This window comes from Oncorhynchus masou, chromosome 18 (genome assembly GCF_036934945.1).
Source record: "Oncorhynchus masou masou isolate Uvic2021 chromosome 18, UVic_Omas_1.1, whole genome shotgun sequence".
NCBI lineage: Eukaryota > Metazoa > Chordata > Actinopteri > Salmoniformes > Salmonidae > Oncorhynchus > Oncorhynchus masou.
Window position 1 is genome coordinate 21,451,198 of NC_088229.1, and position 14,926 is coordinate 21,466,123.

At 41.1% G+C, this 14,926-nt stretch overlaps 3 protein-coding genes and 1 non-coding gene across 6 annotated transcripts; 1 reads left to right on the forward strand and 3 right to left on the reverse strand.

Moving 5' to 3' along the window:
• Positions 1–208: 208 nt before the first annotated feature.
• Positions 209–3,218, reverse strand: ppdpfa (pancreatic progenitor cell differentiation and proliferation factor a). Its single transcript, XM_064921801.1, has 4 exons — positions 3,037–3,218; positions 1,079–1,253; positions 743–836; positions 209–579 (listed from the first exon to the last, which is right to left on the reverse strand). Exons 2-4 carry the CDS (start codon positions 1,209–1,211, stop codon positions 453–455), a joined length of 354 nt encoding a protein of 117 aa, XP_064777873.1. The 5' UTR covers positions 1,212–1,253; positions 3,037–3,218; the 3' UTR covers positions 209–452.
• A 327-nt stretch (positions 3,219–3,545) lies between these two features.
• trnae-cuc (transfer RNA glutamic acid (anticodon CUC)) lies at positions 3,546–3,617 on the forward strand. The gene has a single exon. It is a non-coding gene; the product is annotated as a tRNA-Glu (tRNA).
• Positions 3,618–3,729: 112 nt separating this feature from the next.
• On the reverse strand, positions 3,730–9,456 carry LOC135504200 (tumor protein D53 homolog). The gene is made up of 8 exons (XM_064922549.1): positions 8,858–9,456; positions 8,272–8,387; positions 7,885–8,033; positions 6,724–6,825; positions 6,125–6,151; positions 4,815–4,859; positions 4,459–4,507; positions 3,730–4,341 (listed from the first exon to the last, which is right to left on the reverse strand). The coding sequence occupies exons 1-8, from the start codon at positions 8,868–8,870 to the stop codon at positions 4,258–4,260; spliced, it is 585 nt and encodes a 194-aa protein (XP_064778621.1). The 5' UTR covers positions 8,871–9,456; the 3' UTR covers positions 3,730–4,257.
• A 104-nt stretch (positions 9,457–9,560) lies between these two features.
• Positions 9,561–14,409, reverse strand: LOC135504199 (dnaJ homolog subfamily C member 5-like). Of its 3 annotated transcripts, XM_064922547.1 has the most exons (6): positions 14,267–14,395; positions 13,085–13,124; positions 12,810–12,947; positions 12,439–12,652; positions 11,970–12,141; positions 9,561–11,783 (listed from the first exon to the last, which is right to left on the reverse strand). In XM_064922547.1, the coding sequence occupies exons 3-6, from the start codon at positions 12,923–12,925 to the stop codon at positions 11,677–11,679; spliced, it is 609 nt and encodes a 202-aa protein (XP_064778619.1). In that variant the 5' UTR covers positions 12,926–12,947; positions 13,085–13,124; positions 14,267–14,395; the 3' UTR covers positions 9,561–11,676. The 3 variants fall into 3 exon arrangements, with proteins under 3 accessions (XP_064778619.1, XP_064778620.1, XP_064778618.1); XM_064922548.1 differs by lacking the exon at positions 13,085–13,124 and having other exon boundaries at positions 14,369–14,409; XM_064922546.1 differs by lacking the exon at positions 13,085–13,124.
• Between the last annotated feature and the right edge of the window lie 517 nt (positions 14,410–14,926).

Here is a 14,926-nt window from a genome sequence, read left to right on the forward strand (position 1 = left end):
CATGGACACTTCACATGTTCAATATAGTGGCTATTAGTTATAGGAATATTCACTCGTTATAGAGAGTAAGTTATTATAAACTACACTTTCTCACTAACTAGGCTAATCAGGTGAAATAACTAGAGAGCAATTTCTGCCCTAATCTTTTCTGTGTGTAAACTTTATATAGACTAAAATATTAACAAAGATATATATTTAGGGTCTTAAATACAATTCAAGAAAAATGTATTAAATACTTTGATTTATTTAACAGCAAAAAGCATGATATCAGACAGACATTTGGGGGAAAAAACTTTGGCTTTTTTAGTCTTTACTTATAAAAAGATAGAATATATTATTTATAAACAAAGAGGGAGGAAAAGCAGCCTCCATCACTAAAAGGTAAAAAAAAGTAGTCTCCGCTGCCTCCATCTCCATGGGGTGGTGAAGAGTTGGGTGTTGAGGAGAAGGAGTTAGGAGGGTGGTGGGCTCCCATGTTCCATCTTCCCAGAGTCACTGCTTTCACTGAGCTGCCTCTTCAACACCATCTCCCTGGCAATACAAGTCACTTGACCGTTGTTCACCGTGTATGTTCCACTCCTGCAACAAGAGGGAAATATTGTTTAGACAGAGGTACATGGCTACAATTAGTAACAACTTGTTAGTCAAAATTAGACATACAAAGAAAGGAGAAATCAAGCACAACATTTAAACCATGCATGGATTTGATCCATTTATGTGACTCTTAGGTTAGTGAACTCACTTCTGTTCAGATCCAACCATGCTGCCAGGCTGGTTCTGTTTGTTTGCAAAGAAGAAAGAAGACCACCAGTGACCAGAGTCCTGTCTCTGCAGACCTAAGAAAAATAATACAAAAGGAAGATTAGGAACCTCGTCAGATCAAGTTGCACAGAGAGATAGAGGATATGTTCCTAAATAAAGGCATTTGTCAGAGAGAGTGAGTTGAAATGCACCCCTTTCCTTACATACTGCACTACATTTGACCAGAGCCCCAAGGGCCCTGGTCGAAAGTAGTGCACTATGTAGAGAATATGGTGCCATTTCAGAGGCACCGTTGCAGTTATCTGATCATCTGTACCTGGGGGGTGTGGAATGACTTCGCCAGCATACTCAGAACTGCCACAAGAGCTGTTGCTAGAGGTGGATCCTATGCGCCTTCTGTAGTAATCATGGGTGGCGATGAGAGAGCCGGTAGATGGAATTGCTGCCATTTTCTTCGACCTTTCCTTCAAAAACGCTAAAAGATGGAAGACCTTAGGGAGAGAGAGGAAAGGAGAGAGAGAAGAATAGATTATTACGAGTGTGGAAACAGGAACCTTGCAAGCAGAGGCAAGTGATACTGGGATGAGCCAAATAATATTGTCTATGAATGCTGCATGCTAGATCTCACTGAATGTGCCATAACACAATATCCTGAACAAAGACAAAAAGCTGTGCAAAAGCCTTTGTGCAAATTGACAACCTATTTCATGATTACTAGCATCATCCATTAACAAAAGCCTATCATAGGCAGGTCTCAATGTTGGCTTAGAGACGTGATAGAGGTCAACAGTTGAGAGTCTGATTTCAACACCATGTTCTGAAAATAACTGGACAGTGCGGGGCCCGGGTTTGCAGGTATAATGTCCCAACTTCCGGGAACCTAGCCAGGTAACAGAGTGCTGTGCACCAGCTCGGTGCGTGGCAGGCCTCACCACTGGGGCTAACCCCTACAGGACCTCTAAGGTACTGACTAAGCCACTCAAAAAAACAGAATATAGCAGTAAGCAGGACTATACAGGAATCAAAAACCTTTTTCTAAGAGAAAGGTTGCCAACAGTTCAACTGTGGTAAACACTCACACTGACATCTCAAACACTGCAGTGGAATGAAACATGCCAAAAATGTGATTTTACTCCCCAACCAAACTACATTACTATAAGCAAAAGTAAATAGTTCACTGAGAAGCAACCTCATGATTACATGTTCGATGCTAAATCAGTTCTATCATGTCCAAACCGGTCCAAACAGGACAGAAGCTCTTGTCCAGATGGCTGGAGATTGCCAGCCTAATTCTCATCTGTGCTACATAGGCAGTTGCAAAAAAAACATCTCAAGGATAAACCAATTCCCTTCGCACAGTGGAAAAAGAAAGTTTAAATAAATGTTTACTGCTGTGGGGCACATTAGATGTGTGAATGTGCATCCACATTACATATTATATTCATACTGTTTTACTGTATTCTAGTCAAGGCTCAATCTTTATAACTACTGCTGTACACAGCTTTAATATTCATATACTGTCCAAACTGTATATACTGTCCATACTGTATATACATATATATTTATATTCCGGACTCTGACATTGCTCATTTTGATATTTTTTGTATGTGTGCATATTGTTAGGTATTAGTATACTGTTGAAGATAGAAGCATAAGCGTGTCGCTGTACCTGTGATTACATCCACAATGTATATGTACAGACCAATAAAATTAGATTTGATTCATGCCAACAGGATCTGTGCTATCCCAGGTTCCTTGGGATGTCCCTACCCTATTGAAGTTTAACTGTAAAATGGTTAAGGTAAGGGTTAAGATTAGGTTATGGTTATGGTTAGGGTTAGGGTAAGGGTTAGGGTTTAGAGTAGGGAGGTCCCAAGGATCCTAGGGAGCAAAGACAATGCCAGCAGGGGACCAATACAATATAACCTCACGTGCAGCACAATAAATGACAGTGACACTGGCAGGTGCATAATAAACAACAGACCATCCAGATAAAATATAGATGCAAAGAGACTAAAACATCAGCAGTCAAAATCCACATACTTATTACATTATTAAAGACAATGTGAAATGTGCATTTGTAATGATTAGTGCCAGGACAATAAATACAATATAATTTAGTACCATAGCTCTTTCTTTAATAGGTCAATATATAGGGTTGGAAACACATTGTCCATTATTAGACAATATAGGTTATACAATTGACATTGAAGATGGCATAGTCAGAGGTCCATATTGTTTGCCTTAATCTAAAAGCAATCAAATCAATCTTACCTTTTTGTTTGGTGATGCTGCAAAACAACAAAGGATTGAGGATGGTTGGCAAAGATCAGTGAATTACACTAAAGGACTCTTATTGCCCATTTGTGGGTATATTCTCTGAAATGGCCCTTCAAGGTCTTTATGGTGTCGTCAGTGTAGGAATAGGCAGGCTACTGAAGAGCGAAAGGCAGGTAGCTTTATACAGTGCAGGATATGACGCCTACTGGACGAGCTGCTCATGGGCGTGGACAGGGCCCTTTTATACAGCGTTTGCACCAGGCAAGGCAAGCGCTCAATGAAATCGCAATCATTGGTTGCAATGCCCTTGCCACGTTAATTCTGTGGAAACAATAAAATACACGAAGAACTGAGCATAAGTCAGCGAACTTGAACCCAGTGAATGTTCTGATTCACTGTTTTCATTTCATTCTTCTAGCTATGGCGTGGAATTTCGCATTTAAGAATTAATTAATTAATCTTGTTGAAGGTTAAAAACTATATTGTGTTATTTTCTTCAACTTTCCCTGGTGGTCTAGTGGTTAGGATTCGGCGCTCTCACCGCCGCGGCCCGGGTTCGATTCCCGGTCAGGGAATACGTTTTTCTTTGACAAAAATGACTGTTACTGTGAAACAGCAATAATCACGTTTATGTATCTCGTTAGGCTAACCGTTATGTTATCCAAAATCATTACACATGAGACCAGACCACATATAATACGTTTTAATTAAAAATTCTCAAAGTACAAAAATACTTCACTGTACATTTGGGATTGTTATGTTCTTAGAATGCAGTAGCAGGATATAAGCCAAAACTAATATTTTCCTTCAATCAACAGGACAATATAAATAGCTGGATATTGGAAATACTATTTAAACATTTTAAATTAATGAATGGTTGGAACCAACACTGACAAAGCTATAAAAAATGCATTACTACTATCTCACTACTGAAGCTACATTCTATAAAATTGTAGAAAAACATTTGTACCTTGATGACATTCCATTCACAGTATGACATTTTAAATCTCTCCTACCCCACTCCAACAACAACAACAAAAAGTTAAATATCTCTGCATAGCCCACACGGAATCCATAGAAACTGTATTTGGTAATTTATTCATTCATCAACAGCCTACAAAATGTTTAATGTCTGATGGGGTAGTGTGGACAATGACATCAGGTGAAAGTGGTTAAAGGAGTATAGATGGAAGAGGGACAATTAGGTGGATTATGTTAGAAGGAACCACTGTTCTGAGATGGGCTTCTGCCAAACCCAGAGACATTTCCGTCATTCCCTCGACTCCCGGACACCTTGTTCTGTGTGAGAGACAGGAAACAGTAGAGAGATGAGGAATTGAATATCAAAGACGAGACAATACAGAATTTTCTGATCTTTGCGCTTGTTTGTGATTGTGAGAGAACACAGACACTAACCTTCACGCTTCCCACCATGTCTTCAAAGGACTTGAATGTATTGGAATGTCTAAGGCAGAAAGATAAATGATCTCTAAAACAATTTAAATCACTTTGAGGTACAGAACCATTTCAGGTTAAACGATTCACTGAAAGATAAATCAAACTAAATGTAACTTTTTTTACTTGCAGCATTAATGTAATTATAATCTCGTTCACCAAAGTCTTCCTCCCCAAGCGCTGTTCGCAATTAGCCTGGGGATGAGGTTAATATAATTCAAATGTCATTCACCGCCTATGGAGGTACAGCAGGAAGTAGTAGTAGGGCAGAATATCAGGGATGTCAGAGAGTGAAACAGGCGGGCCCAGTGTCTTACCTCATACTCATAGAAGGCACACTGATGGAGTGGCCCAAGGAGGGGCTGGTGTTTCAGAGAGACAAAAGAGAGACAAAGAGAGATGAGTGAGAGCAGTACAGCATGTAGTAGGGCAGGCCTAAAGCAGTACAGCATGTAGTAGGGCAGGTATACAGCAGTACAGCATGTAGTAGGGCAGGCCTACAGCAGTACAATGTGTAGTAGGGTAGGCCTACAGCAGTACAGCATGTAGTAGGGCAGGTCTACACCAGTACAGCATGTAGTAGGGCAGGTCTACAGCAGTACAACGTGTAGTAGGGTAGGCCTACAGCAGTACAACGTGTAGTAGGGTAGGCCTACAGCAGTACAGTATGTAGTAGGGCAGGTCTACACCAGTACAGCATGTAGTAGGGCAGGTCTACAGCAGTACAACGAGTAGTAGGGTAGGTCTACAGCAGTACAACGTGTAGTAGGGCGGGTCTACAGCAGTACAACGTGTAGTAGGGTAGGCCTACAGCAGTACAACGTGCAGTAGGGCAGGTCTACAGCAGTACAACGTGTAGTAGGGTAGGCCTACAGCAGTACAGTATGTAGTAGGGCAGGTCTACAGCAGTACAGTATGTAGTAGGGCAGGCCTACAGCAGTACAGTATGTAGTCGGCCAGGTCTACACCAGTACAGCGTGTAGTAGGGCAGGTCTACAGCAGTACAGTATGTAGTAGGGCAGGCCTACAGCAGTACAGCATAGGGTGGGGCAGACCTACAGCAGTACAGCATGTAGTAGGGCAGGCCTACAGCAGTACAACATATAGTAGGGTAGGCCTACAGCAGTACAGCATGTAGTAGGGCAGGTCTACAGCATGTATTAGGGCAGGTCTACAGCAGTACAGCATGTAGTGGGGCAGACCTACAGCAGTACAGCATGTAGTAGGGCAAGCCTACAGCAGTACAACGTATAGTAGGGTATGCCTACTGCAGTACAGCATGTGAGCAAGAACAATAGATAATATCAGTAGCAGCTTAATTAGGTGAAGGGTGAAAGGTCAGCAACATTAACATGCATCTATCAGCAGTTCACTCAGGTATAAACGAATGCAACACTTCACCCAGTAGTTAGTTATAGTTAACTAGTTAGTTAGTTGATGTAGTTCACTCAGGTCTAAGGTAATATAGTATTGCAGGGCCGAGGAGCCTGGACCCCGAGGCTAAAGCTAATGCAACAGTCTGAGAATACATCACATTGAAATCAAGATGTTTTATCATCACAAAGCTTCAGAGGTGAGACAATCTGGTGCAGTAGGCTGGAGGCCAAGGCACTCCTACTATCCTTACCGAGGTGGGCTTGGCAAAGGCAGTGCTCTATCCGGTAAGTGTGCAGCGTCACAGGAAAGAGATGGGGATGGAGAGATGGGTCAGATACAGTAATCAAAAGGCCACGTGGAGGTGTAAATTGGCAGTGCAGTGTGTGTGTGTGTGTGTGTGTGTGTGTGTGTGTGTGTGTGTGCTTGCCATTAATGGAAAGAAAAAATGCATCACATCGGTAGCTACCATTTACACAGGCTCCATTTAAAGGCTTTGTAGGAACAGTACAGTAGATAAACAGATATTGTTGCCAACTAAGACAGGCTGATCTGATTGGATTAAAGCTGTTGTGTTCTCCCTGGCATTCATAAACAAGTCCGCATGAAGAAACCTTTGTCCTCAACAAATGTGTCCTGTGAAGATGAACTGCATGAAAATAGCTGAATATACAGTATTTAGCTGGATTAAAAATATGGATGGATAATTTAACGGATTAAGAAAAGAGATGACGAATATGAAAGGTGGCCTCAATAGTGGACAGATTAATTTTAGAGGTGGTAAAGGAAGATGGAAAGAATGGGAGGATGTATGGGAGGATAATAAAAGAGTAAAGGGAAGGCTGAGGGTACCTCATTTCTCCCAGTCTCCTTGTGATGGCCACACCCATTGTGGACATGGCAGCAGTGCTGATCTGTCCTGCATGAGAAATAGTGTCATGGGTCATCTTATACCTAGAGACACAGAGAGGGAGAGAGTGTTGACTATATGAAGTGCCAGGAGTTTTTTTATTGTTGAAAAGGGCAATTCACAATCTCCATGTCACGGAGGTACTGTGTTCAATTACCCAATAAGTGGTATTCTATTCATATTTGTATATCGACCACATCCTCACGTTCCACTTTTGGGTCTCCTCCAATTCCTTAAAGTAGATTTAAAATTGGAACAACTAAAAAGGAACATCTCTGAGACAACGTCACATTAACGAGCTCCGTGCAGCAACAGCAGCAGCAGGACAAATGGAGTGAGCATGGATGGACATTTACATTTGAGTTATTTAGCAGACACTCTTATCCGGAGTGTTTTACAGTAGTGAGTGCATACATTTTTCGTACATCATCTTCATCCCCGTCCTAGTGCATATAGCCAGATACTTCCACCCCCTCTGTTATCACCAACTGAAGTGCTTCCTCCCTGGCCAGGCCAGCCATAGCCTGTTGTGTTAATGCTACTAACAGTGTTAAGACAGGCTATTAGACAGGCTATTAACAGGCATCTGATCCTAGTTGACCTCAAAATCCCATCAGCTGTCCCCACATATTACTTGTTAGTTGACATGTGAGAACAACAGCACTTTTGGAAAACCCCATCTTGGAGAACACTAAGTACCAAACATGAGTGTGCCTTTCAGGAGTACCCAGCAACTATCACGCCAGGCTAAAACAGGGTGCTGACGTTGCATGCTTTTCCACAACATTCTGCCAGAAATAATAATAGCTACAATAGCTTCTTTGGCAGGCATGGTTGTTGATTGACCTTTGCCCAACTTTTACTCACATTAGGTCAGAGTCAAAACCTCCCTGGTTCATTTGGCTCTTCATTAGTTTGAAATCTATTCACAGTTTTGGAATGCCTTCAATTCTGATACTATTCTGATGCTATATCTGATGTATTATTGTGAAGCTCTTTCTAATACCTCAGGTTATTTTAAGACATTTTTCTGGTGGTGGTGATGGTGTATAGGTGGTTGAAGCAGTGTGATATCATGATGACATCTCAAAGGACGTACTTACATGTTGGAGGTCTGGACTTCATGCCAGCCTTTGGACATGTTGTGTTTAATCTCACTGAAGGGGCCCATTCCCAGCTGCCTCTTGATGTCCACCGCATATTTCTCTTTGGCCAACAGCACCTGCCGCAATGTCTGCATCTCATCCTCTGTCTGAGCAGAACAAAATTACAGAAAAGTTTACCTTCAAGGAACCAGAGGTAGTAATAATAATTGGATTGGAAATTATTCTGTGACTTGTCTTTTTCCATTCATTTCGGTATGATGTTAAATGAAATCTTTACAAAATATTATCCTAAGAGACACATTGATCAAACATGAGTGTGACAATGTTTGACAACATGAGGAATGGGACAAAATGGCAACTGGACAGACACAGAGGTAATAGTACCTTTGCTAGCTCCATCTTTAAATCATCCTCATCCTCCTCTGATAGACTGTTAGTCAGACCATTTCTTGATATTCCAATGGAAATGTTCCTTGGTGAAACATTCTCCCCACTGCAAACTTTTAAAGGAGTATAGATGTTACGGTCTGAAATGCAAACCATAGATGCTTGGGCATACATTTTTGATCAGTTGTTGACATTAATTACAGCAGCTACTGGCCATTCAAACATACAGTTCATCTTCATGAAGTAAATAATACATTTATGTAGTCTAGTCATGAACGCCACCTTAGAAGGACAGGCTGAAAATGTCCTGAACAAATGTGTAGCTACATCATGTAGGCCAGCCACTGTGTTGACCCAGTATGTTGTACTCATTTTCGACCAGTGCGCTGTCCATGGTAATGAATTATATGGCTACCTGTAGATCTAACAATAACATTGCGTGTGGCCAATCACGCATAGCAGTAGAGGCTAGGTTGTCTAATATAACGTATTGTATCTACCCGCGTGATTCTGAGTAGGATGTCAGTTGGTAATTAAACAATTGAACAATCTAGACTTAGTAAATTAAATGCAACCGACTTACCTCGCCTATTCATGATCAGCAGATTTATGAAAAACTCAGTTTAACCTGGTACGTATTTTCCGTGTTCAAGCTAACGTTGCTCTTGCTAAATGGAGTCCAATCCCTACTCGTCGATACTAGATCTCTCAAATGCTTCTCTATGCTCAAATTCAGCCTCACGCAATGGTTTACATGCCTATGCCATTTACAGAAAAGCGAAGAAAACACTATACTGTAGTCTTATTGGAAATGTAATGTTGTTTATTCAAGAGCAAAAAAGCAACCTATAATTATAAGAATGAGAGTTACTCTTCCGCACGTGAGAGTGTGTGTGATAATGGGGAATGAGCTCCGGTTAGGTAAACAATAGGTATTTGTATACAGAAGATGCGCCACATTGATAATCGATGCTATTTTACAGTATAAGCTACTTTCCCAATTAATGTTGTAAGAACGTTGCTGCTAATGCGGGAAACTCAATTTGGGCACCTGTGCAGATTGCTGGATCTTTGGGAAAATATCCATCAGGTGGTAAAGTGAGCGAGGGCGCGAAACAGAGGATTCCACAGCACGGGCTCTGTCTCCATCTACTGGCAATATTAAGGCACCAAGCCGCCTTTCATATTCTAGTGTTGGCTTATTTGAAGGTCCCGGTAGGCCTACGAGAATCATATATTTGTAGCATACTGTAGAAGCATGAGAATTGAAATGATAAAGAAAACAGTAAATGTTCAGGAACATTTATTTAACAACAGCAGATCAATGACCCACTTTGTTTTCTTTCACACACACATTACCATGCTACAACATAAAGGTCCAGATTTATACGTAATATTTAAGTGTATGTACAACAGACCTTAACCATTAAACCATGCGTTGCAAAATTTAATGGCCACATCAAAATAAAACATACCATTTATAACTATAGCCGTTCATCATCAAAACATGACAAAATAAGTTAACTTAAATAAAATAAAGTTCATAAAATTACTATATCATTATACTATATACTATGTAATCTGTATCTATACATTTTTATGGAACCATTTCCTGATCATTGGTCCAGTAGTTTTTTGAACTCACATTGCATTCAACTCATTTAACAATTAGCATTTTCCAACATCTCAATGAAGAAGCGATAACAGGTAGGTATATCTATGGGGCGGTTTCTGAGGAGGGCACAGCAAACACTGTAAAAGGACCACACATGTCAAACAACCATACCATCAAAAGCAGAGGGCAGATGAGAGGAGCTCAGCCATCCATTGTAAACCATTGAAACATAATTGGCATTAATGAAAGAAACAAATTAAGATAATGGCAGGTTATGCATTAGTTACACTTTACATATATTTAGTTGTATATATTTATATTAAAAACATAAATCTATTCTGGTTATAGGATAAGAGCTGCCTGTGGTAGTGCTAGCCCACTGATGAAATTACTTATGACCTAAGAAAGTACCAATACCGACACTCAAAATTCAATGATGGTAAAAATAAATTAACAAAGCATTGGACAATTACAACACTTCTGAATTCCCTTCAACAGAATTATAAAAACCAAGATGATAATATTCTTCAAATGCTCCCAACTTTTCCCTACACCCACATCTAAACATAAATTAACAGTGCTTGGAATGAAAACATGTCCCCCTCTAATTGGATCAGGTCATGGTCCTTGGGTTAGACAGTGTGGGGTAACACTCAGAACCACAAGAAAATTAAGCACAGGTAAAACATAAAATAACTGGATATTGAGAACAACCACTCAAATGTGCAGAGAAGTGGTGCTCAGAGATGTCTGGGTCACATCCCAACAATCCAACGGGACTGTGGGTGGCACAGTGGCAAGTAAAACTAAACCAAATATACATGACTACATATGTTAACAAACCTATGTATGATATTTATCTTCTGGTGTTAGTCAGTTCTTCGATGCAGGGAAGTCAGGGGCAAGATTACAAGCATTCAATTCAGATTTTAGGGGCAGGACAAAGCGATGCTTCCTTCACACAAGAACAGACCAAACCAAGCCAATTAAATTCAAGACCCACTAAATGTTAAGAAAGCAATGTCATCATCAGTATTTCATGATATTGCTGTCATAAAATGCAGCTTGTGTGCCCTGCCCTCCCTTTCCACCCTTCTACATGCACAGATCTCAGCACAATATAACCTCAATGCAATGGGAAGGGCACAAACACAGGTAAACAGGAGTCTAAATCTATGGGTTTAAGTGCCTAAAGAAAGGAGCAATGTGTTTATAACTGGCATCAGCTGATGGCAATTTTAAACTGAGAATTGTCTAGCACTATTTTGAATGTTTAATGATGACGTCATGCAGCAAAGACAAAGAACAGAAACACCTCACTATCCACAACCTCCCTGAACCGAACCTCTCTTATCAGTGAGCAAAAACAAAGTAAACTGTGCCCCAAATGAATCACACTCACATGTGTGCACCAACAGTATGAATAAAAAAAATGAAGGCAATTATTTATTTATCTCAAAACAGTGCATGCTACACAATGACATGAAATATGGATAGGGGACTGTGGGGTTGGAGGTTTGTGAGGTCAAAGGCCAAAGTATATGAAAGAACAAACGGAAGGGAAGCAAATGTTTTCTTTCTCTTTCTTCCTACATTGAGGCGGGAGTGGACCACTCTGGAGCGGGTGGAAAGGGGAAGTGTATCTTAAAGAGTTCTGTATGTGGGCCACGCTCACTCCTCCATCTCCTCTCCAGGACTTGGCTCTCTTAGTGAAGTTTAAACAGATTGCCCTTCTCGTTCATCCTTTTAAGGTGGAGCAGGGCCACAGGCCAGGACAGGGGTGGGGTTTAGTTGAAGCCCATGTCGGTTTGATAGGTAGAATGGTGACCATCTGACGTCAACTGGGTGGTCTCTGTCGCTGATGGCTGCACCAAGATTGCTTCACCACCAGCCTCTGTCAGAGAGAGAGAGAGAGAGAGAGAGAGCGACACACACACACACACAGTAAGATATAGATGGTCAGTAATGATGGCACTCCATAGTAAATTACAATGCAATTGAAACAAGTCAATGGTCAGTGATGAAGTGATTTGTGTTCATGCAGAAACATGTTTCTTACACAATAAGCAGTCGATCTCACCTCTCTCATCAGACTGCATCTGGGCCTCCAGGTCCTCAGGGGACACATAAAAGTCAGGCTCCTGGCCCTCTGGAGGCCGCGGTTTACACTTCCCACAGCAGCAGTTACAGCAGCAACACAGGCAACAACAGAAGTAGCAGCCAGTGGCCAGGCCACAGAACACAAACAGGGCCTGCAGAGAGAAAACAAGGCAGTGTGTGTGTGTGTGTGTGTGTGTGTGTGTGTGTGTGTGTGTGTGTGTGTGTGTGTGTGTGTGTGTGTGTGTGTGTGTGTGTGTGAGAGAGAGGTAAGAGTGATCAAGAGAGTGTGGCAAGAAGATAAAACAATAACAATCAAGGAAAACAGTGTTAGAGAGGCTTTGTTTTGTTTTTACAGGGTTTGTGTTATAAAATATGCCATTTAATCTTTAACACAAAGTCAATTCTACATGTCGACCCCCCCACCTCCCTATAGCACCTCGCAGTCTCACCTTAGCCCACCAACTGGACAGGACAAAGTAGGTGTTCACGTTCTCCTCGCCAAACTGCTCAGCCACGTACAGTCCCAGGGAGCCGTACTTGTCATAGATGTTCCGCTTGGTGGGGTCGTTCAGAATGGCATGGGCATTGTTGATCTCCTTAAACTTGTCAGAAGCTTCCGGGTTATCTGGGTTCTTATCAGGGTGGAATTTCAATGCAAGTTTTCTAAGAACACATAAGAGTGAGAATCAGATAGTACCAATTAACAAAACATAAGACTATATTTATATGTGGCACAACTCTAGAAAATAATGTGGCTATATTATTATTGATGAGTATTAGTATAACTGCTACAGTAAGTGGCTGCGCCTCTCTGACTGACCTGTAGGATTTCTTGATATCGTCGGGAGTGGCTAGCTTGTCAATGCCAAGCACAATGTAGAGTGATTCACCAGAGGTGGAGAGTGAGCGCTGCCTCGCCTGTTCTTGTGCTGCCATGATGCCTCACGTCCTTCACGATCTGAACACAGAGAAAAGGAAGGATTGCACATGTTTATTTACCAATGAGTCATCATTACACTATTTTTCAGCCTATAGGACCCTGTGTGTTGACTGAAGCAGTATATCTTTCATTCTCACAAATATGTGGTTCCCTACCGCCACTCCAAAATGCTGTACTCTCAGCAGGGTTCCTACCCTGTAAGAGGAAAGAGTAGAGTAAATCATCTCGCTGTAAACCTAGATGCCCTCTTCCTTTCGACAACAGATCAGACAACCTAGTCACATATTCTTACTGTATATCTATTGGGTTTCTACTTAGAATAGGCCTACAAATGCCAGGATCCTGTAGCTATTACTAAATCAATAACAAATTCACTTACATGAGATATGAGTGTTGTCATTCTCAGTCACTCAGTGTCTAATTGAGAACTGAGGTCTCACACAAATCACTGATATTAATTGCAATGTGTACCCTTCGGAGGTCTATTTTCAAAGTAGCTACTCTGTCAACTCTCTCACTGTCAATTGTTTGGATTGTTGATAGGAAATCTGTAAGAAGTTAACGACAAATCACAAACATCAAGATGCTACAGCTTCAGACTGCACAAGGGCATACAGCATTCAGAGAACCCCAAGGGCCTACAGCATTCAGAAAACGTCAAGGACCTTCTGCAGTGATGGTAAGGCTAAAATGCTTAATTTTGAGCATTTTCCATCATAGGCCTGTCCCTGAATAAAAAAAGACGTAAACTCAAATAATGTACTTAATTGGATCCTACATCTCAAGTAATTAGTGTAAATGGTGAGACTTTATGTGATGTGGTCCTGGGGAGGAGAATCGTTATTGACTTCCAAGGAAGCAGCCTACCATAGATAGGCTAGATTTATTGAGATGGCGCACTAGCCGTAAAATACCCTTTCTTCAACCTCCAGACAAACTATTACAATTTTTAGGCCATGACACAAATGACTGACCAATCAAATTGTCACAAAAAACGACAAATGTAAAACCCGTAAACTCTGAGGCTGTTAAAATCCGTACACTATAACGCTGTTCAAATAAATGGAATACATGATCATCATTCATGGAATGTCCGTTTTGCAATAAGGACAACTAGAATATTATGATATATATTCATGATTATTTTTTGAATTTGTAGCCTAAATGCGATGCTTGGAGCGATTAATCTATGTAGCTGCATCAGCACTGCGCAGCATCCATGTTGGTTTGTTGCTGGCCTTATCTAACTGCAAGACAGGACTCGCTCAAATCAGCAGTAATTTTCAAGGGCAAGGGAGAATAGGTTTAAAAAATAAACAATCCACATCAATGCCTACCTCTTGAAGTCGGCTGTGATGCGCTGTATAGAGAAATGATCCAAAGAGATATAATAACGGTGTCTGATTATGGTTTCATCCCAGAGAACCGCGCGTACTCACCAAACCCAACCATGGACAGCTGCAGCAGTATACTGGCCCCGCCCCCGAACACCTTCCAATCGACCTGCGCGCCGCACGATCATTGATTGGGATGCCCCTCAGCCTTATTACTGCATTATAAACTAATGTTTACTTAAAATAAATGAACATAGCTACAACGTGATGAAGTCATTTGCATTTGAAGGACTTTTGAAGAGATGTAATACAGTAAAGTAGTCCTAGGTGATTCTCAACCAGATACACCTTCAGAGAAAACCCAAGTATGCCTACCCTTGCAAAAAAAAAAAAAAAAGAAGTGCAGCAACTGTAGTCGACTGTGGTATTTTGGATGCAGTAATTGCAGAATAACGGCAGATATACTGCACTCTAACTGCAGTTATATACATCTGACTGCAATAATTTTTCGTCAGGGTACGCTAAGAAGTAATACCTGTCTTTGCTTTACTTTTTCACATTGCGTTAGTTCCACAGAACATACTTTGAAGTTACACCAAGGTATATACAATGAGGTGAACGTTTAGAACCTTGCAGCATTATTCTACAAGACATAAAATATAT